Source organism: Atractosteus spatula, chromosome 9 (genome assembly GCF_055471065.1).
Source record: "Atractosteus spatula isolate fAtrSpa1 chromosome 9, fAtrSpa1.hap1, whole genome shotgun sequence".
Classification (NCBI taxonomy): Eukaryota; Metazoa; Chordata; class Actinopteri; order Semionotiformes; family Lepisosteidae; genus Atractosteus; species Atractosteus spatula.
Genome location: NC_142714.1, coordinates 494,411 through 510,191, shown reverse-complemented (window position 1 = coordinate 510,191; position 15,781 = coordinate 494,411). Strand labels below are relative to the sequence as shown.

Here is a 15,781-nt window from a genome sequence, read left to right as displayed (position 1 = left end):
CAAACAAAAATACAAAATAGAAAACATTGAGGCAGAAGAGCCTACTTACTTGCAGTAGGTATTTATGTTGAAACTTCAATTTCATCTTCTAGGAAAGGCGGGAAAGCAATTACATAGGGAAACAAAGTGTTAGTAGAATTAAAAGCTTAGAATTCAAATCCAGGAAAGTTATATTAAAATGCTATAAACACTAGTAAGACCTATTTTAAAATGTTAAGTATAATTTCACTCACCACGTTATAGAACATATATTACTGCTCTGGAGACAGCTCATAGCAACCAGAAGACATATTCTCTCTTGGGCTTAAGAGAATGACCTTCATTGACAGACTGAATGATATAAACATTTTTGGCCTTGAACAGAGAGGATTATGAGGTTACCTGAGACAAGTGTTCCAAATTCTCAAAAGTACTGAGAAAGTTAACCCAGCTTGTCACTTTAGAATTAACAGTGGAAACCAGTGAAAATGCAAACCAGAGGACACAAATGGAAACTATATGGGGGTGCATTTAAAACCAAGTACTGGAGGCATTCCACGCAAAGGGTGGTTGGAACATGGAACAAGCCATGCTGTTGAAGCAGAACGTTTGTACCTACTTCCTGATGCTGCTTATGTAGCAGTGAATTTCGTATGGCATGAAAACATATACCACTTATATCCTATGATTCCTTCTACAGTACCTTAATTTTCAATTTTTATGACATTTTCTATGGAAATCTTTACACTCTTGCTTGTTTGTGTCATAATATCCAAATATACCGAAAACAGGCTGGTCAGATGAGCACTGTTTCAGGCATGTTATTTTTTTACATGATTCCAAAAGACAGAAAAAGAAATGGAAATGGGATGTTGAAATTTTATCGTATATAGTTTCATATGAAATATTGGTTTATAGAACATAATTATGTTTTTTTACATATAAGTTTAAATAGAATTCCTGACTTTAAGACTAAAGACATGTCAGAAGTCAACTGAAACAATTTATGTTACTGGGGAAATAATTTCCATTCCTAATATAAATATTGTCTAATTTAAATATTCCCTAAATATTAAAAAAAGTATTTTATTTTGTATTAAAATTGGCATTCTTATGCTTATGCTGAATTGTACTGTATGGCTTTGGCTTACTATCAAATCTGAAATATTTGAGGAGAAGCAGATTACACTAGAACTGCTGACACCAATAATATATTAAGAATGTTAAAAAAATGTTCACATGAAGTATGATAAACATTAAAAACCAAAATAAATCACCCAGATAGAAAGTGTCTGCTACTATGTGTTTATTAACGTAATATATTAATTTTCTCTTTTCTTTGAAATGAAAAGCCAAGTTTATACTGGATACTAGAAAAAAGCAGACGCTGGATGACATCACATAATTAGCAGGTCCCACCTCTCTTAAGCCTGGATGTTAACATTAAGATGATTCCAGAAGAAAGAGCAACACTGAGGGTAAGAGAGCAGCTGTGCTGAGCTTTGGGTATAACATCTGCTTCCAGAACTTATCGATCTTTTACAGCAAGGTATGCAAACTACAGAGTACAAAGATGTACAGAATAATATATATGTATGTACTGTATATATTTCTGCATCACTGAAAGTGATTTCACCTTACTTTGCTTGTATACTGTACCTGTAATTGTGACTTCAGAATAGACTTCAATGTTGAAGAATGAAAGTTTGGATTTTAAATGTAATTTAATTTAGTTTTCTCTGCTCCTATGACAATATTTGAAATGAAAATGCTTTCATTCATCAGTCATTTTGAAAAATATTTTTTACATTTTGTAAATATAAATCAGACACTAAACCATCTAAATGAATTAAAAAGAGGTGAGCAGAAAAAAGGGTTTAACAAAAATGTTTCATTCTGACGTACAAAGGCTAAATTTACAGAATACAACGATACAAAAATACTAAGATTTGCTGTCAAAATGCCAAATCATAATTGTTTCTAAAGCCTCAGCTGTAGCTCTCCAGTTCAATCTTCTGTAGACTAAAGATAGATGTAAATTAACAGTCACTCTGGCACAGAGATGAGATTATGATGCTCAGGCAGAGTGCTATTGTATTGCTTTGTTTAGGGATAACATATAAAGCATATAAAGCATCAAGTGATTTTATTTTTTCAGCAGTAATCAGCATCACGTTGGTGTTCTTAAATATGAACCTATATGTTGGAGACAGGATGGAGACTCTGATATCACAAACTAAAAATAAAACTAAGTTAGCAGAATATGTACAAGTGTAGATAAATAATTATTTATTATAATATTTTGTTTTGCGTAACATTGTGAATTTGGCAAATTATTAATATGATTAAAATGAATGTCTCTCACTTTTATCATTTTTTTCATTACCATGTAATTTTAAAGAAAGCTGCCTAGTAGAGGAGGGTGATCAGAACTAATTGAAAGGTCTGGTCTAAAATAATTAAAGTGTCAAAATTTACATTGAAGCTATCATTTTCTTTGCGTATGTTGTAGTAGAAGCATGCAAATTGACTGTCAAATCATGATGCAAAGCAAAAAGTACTGAAATGATTGATATACAAATATCTCTCACCAGAGCTCCTATAGATATAAATGCAGCTGCTGTACCTGCAGCCACAGTATTTAACACATTAACAAATGGAAGGTCTGTTGCAAAATGACGGTACATCCTTCGTCAGATGCCTTGATGCATGAAAGTCACAAAACCAATTAAAACCTAACTAAAGCGCACCTCTGTGGTTGGGAAACAGGTATTGATTAGATTAATAATTTGAGTTAGAGTAGAGTAATAAGCATTAAGGAGATAATACACACTACATCTACAATATACATCTCAGTATAGGCCTACAAATATTAAAATATAAAGACAATATCAAATGTTCTCAATAAATACCTTTGAAATACCCATAAAACTAAAATGGAAAGTCTGACTTTATAGAGAAGTCCAGATTAATGCTATTACGACTAATACGTACAGTATTGGATTTTTTGTTCTATTTTTTCTATAACTAGAAATAAAATTGCTATTTTGCTTCCAATGAACAAGGGAACAAGATCTTTTCTGGTTTGTTGATCTTTTTAAATTAATATAATAATAAAAACACATTTAATTTATTAAATTATTTTAACAATACTAGCTCAAGTACTATTATTTTTATTAATTATTTTTTTAAATGGGATTGTTCAGAACCCTGAAAATATATTCCTCAGAAATGCATGGTTTAATATTGTCTTGTTGTATGGAGTAAGGATCCTTTAAGGTTAAAATGAAGGCTGTTCTAAATAACAATGATGAATCTTTTATTTTGAAACTCCACAACACACATCAATCACATAGTGCATCAGAGTAGGAACATCTTGTCCAAAAGATTGTATTGTTCTAAAGGGAGCTCTCACTGCTTAAATAAAATTTTAGTTTTGATTTTTTTAGATTTTCATTAAGTAGCTCAAAATTTTCTACCAGATCTAAACTGCAACTATAATGAAGAATTTTTTTTTACTTTATCATAAAAAAAACTACATTTTATTGCATAAAAATCATACTGTGTTGCAACATGTTAGTCTATATGATGGACACCAATTCTTGCTTTTTTCATTTGACTTTTAACACAACACATTTCCTTATACTGAAGTTAATTTAGTTTTTGAGTATCATTAAAACACTGCAAATTAGTTTGTTATTGTGAACTTCCCTTTCTATAATGTATTTCTCTCTTTCTGTAAAAAGGTGATTTCATTAGGTAACATATTTCTTAACAGCTTCCTAATGGGTTCCAACACAACAGAATGTACTGCATTGAGCCTTATTCCAGACAACGCTACAGACATCCTGAGCAACCAAACTGATTCAAGCCAGTGCCCTTCTTCTGAAGCCTGGAACTGGCTCTATGCCATGCAGCCTATTTACATGGGAGTCATTTGTGTACTGGGATTCATAGGAAATGCATTTGTCTTGAGTGTTTTCTGCTTCCACAAAAAACATTGCACCGTAGCAGAGATTTACCTTGGAAACCTTGCAGCTGCAGACTTGTTGATGGTGTCCTGTCTGCCCTTCTGGGCCATTACTGTAGCCAATATGTTTGAATGGCACTTTGGGCATTCCCTGTGCCAGTTCATTAATGTTGGTATTAGCATGAATATGTACTGTAGTATCTATTTCCTGGTGCTTGTTAGCATTGATCGCTACCTGGCATTAGTAAAGACTATGTCTCACGGAAGAATGCGGAGTGTCTCCTGTGCCAAAATAAGCTGCTTTACAATTTGGATGTTTGGTTTTATAATGAGTATCCCAGTCATGTTGTTTAGGACGCTAAAATACTTCCCTGAGTATAATGTTACTGCATGCTACCTTGAATATCCTAGTTTGAAATGGGAAACCTCTTATAATCTTTTGCTCAGTCTGATTGGATTTTTCATACCATTATTGATTATTTCATATTGCACTTACAAGATCATTGAAGCCCTGAGGAATAAAAAGATGCACAAGTTCAATACAGTTAAAACCGAGGGAAAGGCATCATTTCTGGTCCTTTCTGTGCTCCTTGTCTTCTTCTTATGTTGGATTCCTTTTCATTCAACAACATTTCTACACATTCTTTTTAACAACGGACTTTTCGGTGGATGTGTTTTGGAAGTCTTCCTTGATATAAGCAACCAGGTATCTAGTTATCTTGCTTATAGCAACAGCTGTTTGAATCCTGTACTGTATGTCATTGTGGGAAAGAACTTCAGAAAGAAGGCTAAAGAGGTGATTGAACAAATGTTTTTCAAAAGGGGTTCAACCAATGAATCTTCTCGATCTCAGTATTTGTCTACATTGAAAACCTTTGTCTGACTTACAGTATATAATATATCAATTACTTGCTCTGTCCTGTGCAACCTTATTAACATTCTATAGAGTGATCAATTAATAATCTTTTTTAAAACACTTCTGTTGAACAATTTTCTGGAAATAATATTACGTTAATCTACTTCAATATTTTCTACTATTAATACAATACATACTTTTTATGTACAATATTTATAAATTGTGTAAAGAATTATAAGCTTTTATAAACAAATGACACAAGTTATAATAGATTTGTCTTTGTTCTTAATTTTTTTAATGGATGTGATGTATTATCCTTAAAAGAACAAATAAAACTCTTTTGTACTTTTGTTCTTTGTATTACAATATGTTTGATAAAATAAATCACATTAAAGATACTAGAAACAATTTTGCAAGCTTCAAAATATTATTTCCAAAACAAACAGTGGTCAAAACCATATTTTACAGGGCTCAAAGAGACTGGGATTACTTGGGATTTCATGAACAGGGCAGCAGTGAGACTATAGGCTCAGATTCAAGACATGATGGTGGCACAATATAACCAGATAACCTGTGTAGCTCAAAATTGTTGCAGGGGTCTGCTGTGATTGGGTGGCATAGATTTAGCTGGGTGGTTTTGGCTAGTCATCACGTGCCAGAAGTTTTGTTTGGTATCTGTATGTGAGTCCCCAGAACAAATACAAAAATCTCATTGCATAAATTATCAATATCGCTATTAGATTATCGGATTTTTTATCACTGTTCTTGAAACAGTGCAGAGGGGAACACACGTCTTTAATGTTTTGCTGTTCCAAATTGATAAAAATAGAAACGAGTAACTATCAATAGTATATATAAAATAACAAAATGCTTCTTGCAAATTATTAAAATAATTAAACAAAAATCCCCAATTTCCCCTGAGGTACCTTTTGTGTATTGTTTTCCAGTTCTTGGAATTAAAAAAGACACACTCCTTGGCAGTTAAGAAAACAGCATTTTCTACCATCATTATTTTACTTTGATGAGAGTTATCATCTTTAAAACAGAGTTATCATCTTTAAGGTGCATTTCATTCACTACACATCATGTTGGTGTACGCAAATAGCTGTTTGGTATAGTAACCAGATTGTCTTGGAAACTGCATGCATAGATCATAAATGCAAATAATCTACACAAATCCTTTGTTTGTCAAGTAAATGTATTAAATAAAATGCAAACTGAATTTTAAATTTCAGGTTTTAAAAAGATGCACAAAATATGTTTCAAATCATTCAATATATTTTGTAAAACCATATATGAGTTTATGTAACCGTATATGAGGGATATGAGTTTGTTTCAAATCAGGTGTCTTTTCCTTGCAAAATTCATGAATGTGCTTTGATAATCATTTAATTACACAATTTTCTTTTGACAGTTTCCAAATGGCTTTTAACATAACTCACCCAACATCAAGCCCTGAGAGATACTCGAACAGCAGCCGAGTGGATTTCAATGAATGCCCTTCATCTGAAGCTTGGGAATGGCTCTATATGATGCAACCAGCATTCATGGCATTTATCTGTGTTGCAGGTACAATAGGCAATGTGTTTGTCCTGTGTGTATTCTGCTTCCACAGGAAGAAATGCTCAGTAGCAGAGATCTACCTCAGCAACCTTGCAGTCGCAGACTTGGTAATGGTGTCCTGTTTACCTTTTTGGGCTGTGACTATAGCCAATGAGTTCAACTGGAACTTTGGTGAATTGCTCTGCCGACTGGTAAATGTAGCAATCTCAATGAACTTATTCAGTAGTATACTGTTCCTGGTTCTGGTCAGCATCGACCGCTATCTGGCCTTTGTAAGACCTATGACTGCTGGCAGAATGAGAAGAGCAACTTGGGCAAAAAAAATCAGCCTTGGCATCTGGATCACTAGTTTTCTGTTTAGTTTGCCCGTCCTGATATTCCGCTCTGTGAAGTACTTCCCTGAGTTTAATGCACTTGCATGCTACCTGGCTTACCCACATGAGGGATGGAGAGTCAGACACAACCTAATCATTAATATAGTAGGTTTCCTCATCCCCCTTGTGGTCATTTCCTTTTGCAGTTATCAAATAATCCAGACTTTAAAGAAGAACGAAATGAAACAATTCTCTGCTGCAAGAACTGAAAGGAAAGCCAGCATTTTAATTCTTGCAGTCGTCCTGGTCTTTTTGGTCTGCTGGGTTCCATTCCACATTGTGATGCTCCTAGACACGCTCTTTCACTACCAAGCCATTTCAGGGTGCCATTGGGAAGACATACTTGATGTTGGAGAGCAGATATCTACCTATTTGGCATACAGCAATAGCTCTCTAAATCCGATCCTTTATGTTATTGTTGGAAAACAATTCAGGAAAAAAGCTAAAGGGTTGTTCAGACAAATATCAAGCTGGGATGTAAAAGGTAAAGTGTCACAAGTATCAAAATTTACTTCAACCCTAAAATACTTTGAATCCACTCAAGTATAATATGGGCACTGTAACAATAATTTAATAAGGCACAGTTGTTGAAGGTAAACACTACTTAATTTATGTATTTTTATGTATTGTTACTCTTAAGTTGCCTTATTTTGATGACACTGTTGTCTACATGTGAGAGAGAATTTATAATAGTTTGTAGCATTTTACTTAAATTAAGTGTTATATTTGTACAGTACAGAAGATTGTATTTATTGCAAAGATTATGAGAATTTAAATGAATACTGTCATGACCTAATGAATTGAAAGGTATTTGGTTGTATGAGGTGCAATCACAGCCTTTAAAATACTAATATCTTAATGGACTTCTCTCTTTAAAACCACTCGATGTTGTACTAATTTGAGACTCAAAACGAACTACAATTACTAAGTGACATGTTTAGCTGTGAATTTGCTTAGGCAAGCCAGTGCCACTGGATTCCATGAGCAAAAAGAAACAAAAGTTGGTTTAAAGATACTGTATTTGGGGACATGATGGAATTTATAAAGGTATATTTCTGTTCAAATAGTATGTATTCTAATACAGAAAATGTGAATTCTTCTGTTTTGACAAAAATTGATTTTATATATATATATTTATAGATTTTGGCATTGATTGCTGAAAGATATCTGTGAATTTTATGATGTGTTTCTCTTACTTTAACAGTTTTATTTTTCACATAATGCTATATGGTGAGCAAAACCATATTTTATTAGTAACAGTTCCATTTGGACACTGAATGATTTTTATGTACTGAAAACAGCCTTAAGATGTGGTCTTAATGATATAATTCCTTTATTTTTCCATTTGTTTCTTTGACTGTGTAAAATAAGCTACATTTTGAAAGTCAAATTAAAAGGTCCTTTTGCCTACACATATATTGCAGCTACTTAAATATTTCACTTGGATGAAACGTTTAACATTAGGAAATAATCTTCAGTTATAACTTACAGAATTGCAATATGTAGCTGTACTTTTCGCATTTTGATAATTTATACAGTCATTTTCCATCTGTAGCACAGTGGTTGGAATTTCAGTCCACCGAGGCCACAGGCTTCTGGTTTTCATTCAATCTCAGATCTTAATCTCATAACTAATGTAATTGCTTGGCTATAAAGTCTATTGAGTTTTTTTCTGCTGAATTTCTTCTGTGGTTAATTCAATGATACTGTAAAAACTACAGGATCCAGGGCACTTAAGACCTGAGGTACCTACTAATCTGTCCTCTGCATTCTGCCTGTAAGAACAGTTAATAGAAAGGTATTCCATGTCATCTTTCTGTTATTGTACAGTGTATAAATAAATCACAACAAAAACAGTGTTGATATGGTTTTCTTTTTCATGACATGTTGCATTTATTTCATACTGCTTGCATTGATCAGATTAGATAAGATCACTTTATTGGCCATATATAATTTCTTGTATTAGGAATTTGTCTTTTCGCATACCCCAACTTGCTCTCCATGAGACACACAGACAGGAAGAGAAAAGCAAAAGGAGCTTTAGCACAGAAGCATTGTACTGTGTACTAAACATTTCCTGTGTCCTTCCAATTGGCATATTTGTAATACTTTCCCTACAAGCCGTGACACTGAATTTAGACCGGTAAAGTCCAAGCAAACTGTGAGAAAAGTAATATGCAAAATCATATATTGTATTAGTTTCAGTGTTTCTGTGTCATTCTTCGGTGGTGAAATTATAGCAAGTCATTATACTGTACAAAGGGCGGTTTCTTATTATTTTAGGGTATTAATAAGGATATCAAGAGACTGTTGCTTATTCTCTGTTACATCTAATATTACACAGCAAAGCATGCAGCAGGCTTTCTCTGTGTTTCTGTAATAATGTTCTTCTGGTAAATAAGCAGAAATCTTTTTGTTATTTTATTTATTCCCATATGATGTGTACTGTTTTTATCCCTGAAGTTTTTAATTTAACACTCCTTAGATATCTTACACATATTATCCAGTTATGACAGTCTCATTCCCCTTTTTAGAAAAAACATCTGCCATACACCCACTGAATCAGACATTCTGTCTCCTACTGGTAACATCCACGTATCCTTCAGGGATATAATGGAATTTCCTGTTAATCATTGATGATTTAACAACTGTTCATCCCTAAGGAATGAAATTTAGGAATGAAAATGTTTACAAAAAAGATGTAAACAAAAGAGTGGGATTTTTGGAAATTATTTTCAAATTATTTACAGCAAGAATTATTTCTCCTCCTATAGTGTTTTAACAGTTTAATTTAGATTAATGCGCTACAGATATCTGGTCTGGGGCAAAAGAAACACTGAGAAGGGGCTATTTGGCCTATCTAGCCCATTTGGTAGATAGTAGATAATTGATCCAAGAATCCCATCAAGCCTTTTATTAAAACATGCCAAAGTATCAGCTCCAACAGTCATGGCTGGGCAGTTTGTTCCATATGCCCTCAACCCTTTGAATAAAGAAGTACCCGGTGTTTTCAAATTCGTTCTTGTCAATCTTTTATGGACTCAATCCAATAATATTTTTTCAAAAGTCCTAGTCCACTTAGTCATGGTCCTTTATTATCAGTAAAAAGTATGGTTCTGTACTGTAATGAAATTAAGTCTAAAAATATTACTTAAAAATGTCCAGACCTACTTCAGATGCCTACTGAAAATGGTAATGTCTTTTTCTGTTAGTAGCCGCAAGAAGTAAAAAGAATCTTGGGCTAGAAGATAAATACAATACATTACAAGTAAACCTATTTACATGATCGTGTAAGTCTTCCCTCTACTGTTAGGCAGTAAGGGGATGAAATATTGTTCACATTCTTTGCCGCACTATGTTCTTCTTTCCATTGTCTGGCAGGAGTGAACAGAAAACTCAGTCCCTTTCACATTGCCCTCTGGACTGTTGCTGTATTACCAGCTATATCAAAATTATTGCACCAGCAGTTTCTTTTCTATGAAAGGTAAGCTGCCGTAGTTCAGTTTTTCAGCATATATTCCTTTGACTATTTTTATGCTTTTGTTCCTTTCCAGAATGCATGAGGAACTTCAGATCACATAGGCCTTTTATAATTTTGTGTTAAAAAAAGGAATGGTAAATGAGTAGTATAAGCCATATGGTTACATTATTAAAAGTTAATAAATAAAAAATACAATTCTACTACATATTTTTAAAATATTATTTACTTTATTTGTAAATAGTAACTGTTTACTGTTAACTGTAACAGTTATTACAAAGTGACTATAGTCATTTCTTGGCAGATTAACAAATGGCATTTTTGGCCATGACAGCAACCCTTTCCCAAGCCTCTCATGAGTTTTTAACAACACAAATGCCCCCAATTACTCCACAGAATGCCCGCTTTCTCTTGATTCGAGAATTCTGAATAGTATTTTGCCAATCCACCTTTTCACTTTGTGCATGATTGTGTTGCTTGGTAATATGTTTGTCTTGCTTGTGTTCTGTGTCCAGTCACTGCACAGTGGCTGAAATTTACCTATGAAACACAGTTGTTGCTGATCTTGTACCCCTCATGTGCCTTCCTCTCTGGGTTATAAACATCATGAACCACTTTAACATTTGGGTAGCTAATGTGCTAATGTGCTGGACCACCACCATAACTATTATAATAAAGTCCACCAGTGTTTACTTAATAGGAAGCATCATGTGACTATTTGGTTCTTGTGGACAGTGACTGCTGGAAGGATGAAAATAACTTTTTTACAGATCCATGAGACATATCCCACAACTGGACACAGTGGCAAACATTCTTAAATTTCCAGAAAAACTGAGACTTCACCACAAAACAGTATTACGTCTTATAGGTATTTTATTATATGCCAACGCTTATTGAGTTATTATATGCCAATGCTAAGGATGCATATAATTCCACAGCCCTTCCCCCCCTTGGCAGATCAGATCACAGCCTTGTCTTGCTTACACCACTATACACGCCTATTGTCCAGCGCCAACCTGTAACAATGAGGACTGTGAGGAGATGGTCTCAGGAGGCTATGGAGGATCTACGTGGTGCTTTGGAGGCTACTGACTGGGATGTGCTGTGCGAACCACATGGGGACGACACAGACAACATGGTGGACTGTGTCACTGACTACATTAAGTTCTGCGTAGACAACACCATCCTCACCAAAGACGTACACTGCTTTTCAATAACAAACTCTGGATCACCAGGTCAAGCGTGTACAGAGGGAACTAAAGCAGAAGTTAAGAGAGAGCAAGGACGCCTACAGGAGGAAGGTAGAGGACAAGCTGCAAAGGAATAGGGTGAGGGACGTATGGAGCAGCATGAGAGAGATCACTGGCTTCAAACAGGCTGGGGGTGCAACGGAGGGGAACCTGGAGATGGCCAACGAGTTGAACCAGTTTTTTAAAAGGTTTGATTCAGGGCCCTCTGTGGCTCAACACCCATCCCCCCACAGCCACACACTCACAGCTGCGACTGCCCAACACCTCCTCCATCCCCCCACAATCATGGCCACCTACAGCTTTAACGCCCAACAGCTACTCACCCCCCCCATCCCCCGCAGCTGCCAGTCTCCAACACCTCCGCCATTAACACCTGCAGCACTGACAGCGCTGTGAGGACCATCCCCCCAGGCCAGGCTGACCATCACGGCTGACAAGGTGAAGAGGGAGCTGAAGAGGCTGCACCAGGGTAAGGCCACAGGACCAGATAATGTCTGTCCCAGAGTTCTGAGGGCTTGTGCTGATCAGCTGAGCGGAGTGCTCCAGCGACTGCTAAACCTGAGCCTGCGCTTGGAGAAAGTCCCTGTGCTCTGGAAGACATCATGCCTGGTCCCAGTACCAAAGAAAGGGCGCCCCTCTGTCCTCAATGACTGGAGAGGCTGGTCTTATCCCACCTGAGACCCCTGGTCAGTTCATCACTGGACACCCTACAGTTCGCCTACCAGCCCAGTATTGGTGTGGAGGATGCAATCATCTGCATGCTGGAAAGGGCCTACTCACACCTGGACAAGGCTGGCAACACTGTAAGGATTATGTTTTTCGACTTCTCCAGTGCCTTCAATACTATCCAGCCCTTACTTCAAAGGAGCAAGCTGGAGGAGATGCAAGTCAGTGCCTCCATGATCTCGTGGATCACTGACTATCCTCTTCACACTCTATACTTTGGACTTTAAATACAACTCAAAGTCATGCCACCTGCAGAAGTTCTCAGATGACTCTGCAATTGTGGGATGTATCAAGGGTGGGCAGGAGGAAGAGTACAGAGGACTGGTCAGCAGCTTTGTGGAGTGGTGTGGGGATAACCACCTGCAATTGAATGTAACAAAGACGAAGGAACTGGTGGTAGATTTCAGGAGGAAAAGGGTCAAACCTACTCCTGTCTACATCCATGGGAGTGGCGTGGAGATGGTGGACTCGTACAAGTACCTGGGAGTGCACATCGACGATAGACTGGAATGGTCTAAGAACATCGAGGTCATCTACAAGAAGGTTTAGAGCCGACTTTATTACTTGCCCTCAATGGAAACTACTCAGTCTCAGGTCCTTCAATGTATGTACTGTAGTAAGATGCTACATATGTTCTATCAGTTGGTGGTGGCGAGTGCCATTTTCTACGCGGTGGTATGCTGGGGCTCTGGGATTAGAGCAGTGGATTCTAACAGGCTGAACAAGCTCATCAGAAGAGCAAGCTCTGTCATTGGGTCTGGCCTGGACCCCCTGGAGGTAGTGGCCGGGAGGAGAATGGTGTCCAAACTAGAGGCCATCATGGACAACGTCTCCCATCCCCTCTATGACATGCTTGTAGAAATGAAGAGCACGTTCAGCAATAGACTGATCCGTCCACGGTGCGACAGGGAGCGCTACAGGAGGTCATTCTTGCCTTCTGCCATAAGACTGTACAACACATCCACCTTGCATCTGGGCAGAGGCAACATTGACAGTGACCTGTTTCCGGACTAAACAGTAAACTGATACATCTGTTCTTTTTCTTTTTCCCTTTTAAAACCATTTTTGGGCAATATATGCCAGGGACCTGTGCAGTACATTTATATTTATATCTATATTGTGCAATACAACTTTTTTGTGTTCTGTTCTTGTTTGTTCTTTGTGTGTTCTGGACTGTGAGTAACTCTTCTTAGTGCACTTCTCACTGTACTGATTGTATTGTATGTATTGTATTATTATTATTGTATCATTAATTACACTGTTGCTGTGTTGTCTGTGTTAAGCTGCTGTTGCACTGCAATTTCCCTCACGGGATCAATAAAGTGTCTATCTATTGACAGTAACAGCAGTTCCTTTCTGAAAGTACAATGTTGTCAGAGTTTAGAAAATCTAAAATATCGAATCTCATTCAAGACAGAAATGATTGTAAAATAACTAAATTAATTTTGCAATTTAATTGATGTTATTCATATTGAACACAGACACTTCCTTGCTGATTTATATGGTGCTCTATGGTGCAGATAGTGCAAATATTTTACAAGAAGGTCTGGACATTACAAAATAGTTATCTACTTAATTTTTAAAATGTCAGCTTGAATCTTGTACTGTGTGTTTGGTGGCAAACAATGTATTTTAGAGGAAAAATCAATATTTATTGACAGATGAAGCCGTGGAGAGGTTCAGATACAGCAAGCATTCAACGCTTGCTTGAAAAAATCAAAACAAATAAAAATGCTTTCAATTAGTACTGTCGTGGTTAAATATTTGCATTTTATTTTGGTTTAATCTCTTCTTTTTGATTGACATATATATTGGTATCTTCAATAGTCGATATATCTTATATCTTAACTACAACAGAACATAAGAAAATGAACATTTTTGACACAAAGTACTGTATATTACCATGGCTATTTATAATGAGAATGAAAAAAAGAATGAAATCAAAATGCTTGTAAACTTAAGTCAGATTTTTTTCAAAAAAGGCTGCAAGGTTAAATAATTGCTTATGAAGCAGCTGATCTGAACACCATAATGTTGCCAAAAGCAGTAAAACAATGTATCATATTTAAACTGGTTTGGACAGTCATGGAAGTCATAAAAGTAATGTCAAGAAAATTAGATTATAGCTTATTGTGTGTGTTACTGTATATAAATGGCTGAAGGAAATGAGTTGGCTGGCAGATTAAATGGCTCTGCATAAACATCATTCAACATGAAATCTTACATGTGCTTATTTTGTGTTCCTGGAGAATGTTTCAATGTTGAAACCCTTCAAAACTGAGATTAGCTGTGTTTAATTACTGCTTGTCAAGTTACACTATTGATATTTTTTCTCACTTGCTAAAGAAAATTTGAATCCTAAGATAGCACTTTATAATTTTGTATTTCTTTAAATATAGGAGACTAGGGAATCTATCATCAAATGCAATCAAGAATGTATACCTATACATCGATGCATGTAAACTCTTGCTGGTCTCATCCTGGTCTTTTTATTTTATTTCATGCTCTTTCTGTAATTGTGTTTTTGTTTAGAAGTGAATGCTTAACAATATTCCAGCACTTTAATGTTTTATTGATGGGGATAAATACAAATTCTTACTGATAAATTAGATTATTTTTTAAATTTAATTATTTCAACTAAAACCAATATTGAACCAGCAGTGCAATTAAATTGTGTGACATAAAGTATTACATTTAATTATTCTGGATTTTAATGTCTTGTAGGAACATTGCTGTAAGAAAATCCTGCACTGGAACAATACATGAAAAATGTAAAATGCTTTGTAAATTACAATGTCTATATTTGTGCTTCATAGTTCAGATTGTGAAGTTGTAAAAAAGGTAGCAAACCATTCACAGAGCACCTTTATCGTCAGTGGAAGAATCAGAGACAGTGTGTGTAGTTTTATTTACTGTAATCTGAGACATTTCTTCCTTATTGTACCATCTCCACAAAGTGCTGGTTTACTGACCACCCAAGTACAGTCTGGTCATTTTTAAGCTTTTCTCAATCTGCATGTCTGTCTCCATTGAGGATGCCACAAATAATCATATAAAAAATATCCTAGTATATGGTTCCAGTAACTAGCATTCCAGGATTTACATGGTTATGCATTAAAAATTAAAAAAGCAGCTATTGGTAAAAGCAGTTAGTTTATCCCTGTTGTACACAAGAATAAAATCCAGAGCCTCATGTGATTTCATGTTTTTCGGTTTGGAGGACTATCACCTTCCTCGCCTTCCTCACTGACAGCCCTACATGTCTGTAGGTGTGCTAAGGTTATAAAGGGCACATGTATTACAGGGATCCAAGACAGCCATGACATGGGACATAACACAGGCTTGAACCCATGATCATCAACTTCAACCTCTGCTCAAGCAAGCACCTTTACAAGTTGAACCACTTTGAAGGTTTATGAACATTTATACCTTTAATTATAGGCTTATTGGTGTAACTCAGGATTGCAGAAGAAACTAATAAAGCAAAGGAAAGGTGATATATTGTTACAGCTTTAGGTGACTGAGAAGTGTGTCTTAGATTTTAGATAAAGTCTGTGACACTGGGAAGAGTAAATACGTCAAAGG

The 15,781-nt window shown here is 35.8% G+C and overlaps 1 protein-coding gene and 1 pseudogene across 2 annotated transcripts; both read left to right on the top strand.

The window, feature by feature from the left end:
- Positions 1-1,428: 1,428 nt before the first annotated feature.
- Positions 1,429-8,598, top strand: LOC148827904 (B2 bradykinin receptor pseudogene; annotated as a pseudogene). Its single transcript, XR_016091580.1, has 2 exons — positions 1,429-1,457; positions 6,220-8,598. The product of XR_016091580.1 is annotated as a B2 bradykinin receptor pseudogene (transcript).
- Positions 1,447-5,213, top strand: LOC148827905 (B2 bradykinin receptor-like). Its single transcript, XM_088925304.1, has 2 exons — positions 1,447-1,528; positions 3,758-5,213. Exon 2 carries the CDS (start codon positions 3,765-3,767, stop codon positions 4,830-4,832), a length of 1,068 nt encoding a protein of 355 aa, XP_088781430.1. The 5' UTR covers positions 1,447-1,528; positions 3,758-3,764; the 3' UTR covers positions 4,833-5,213.
- Positions 8,599-15,781: the final 7,183 nt, after the last annotated feature.

Excerpts from the sequence above, each read along its gene's own strand:
- LOC148827905 (XM_088925304.1), top strand. The coding sequence starts at position 3,765 with ATGGGTTCCAACACAACAGAATGTACTGCATTGAGCCTTATTCCAGAC.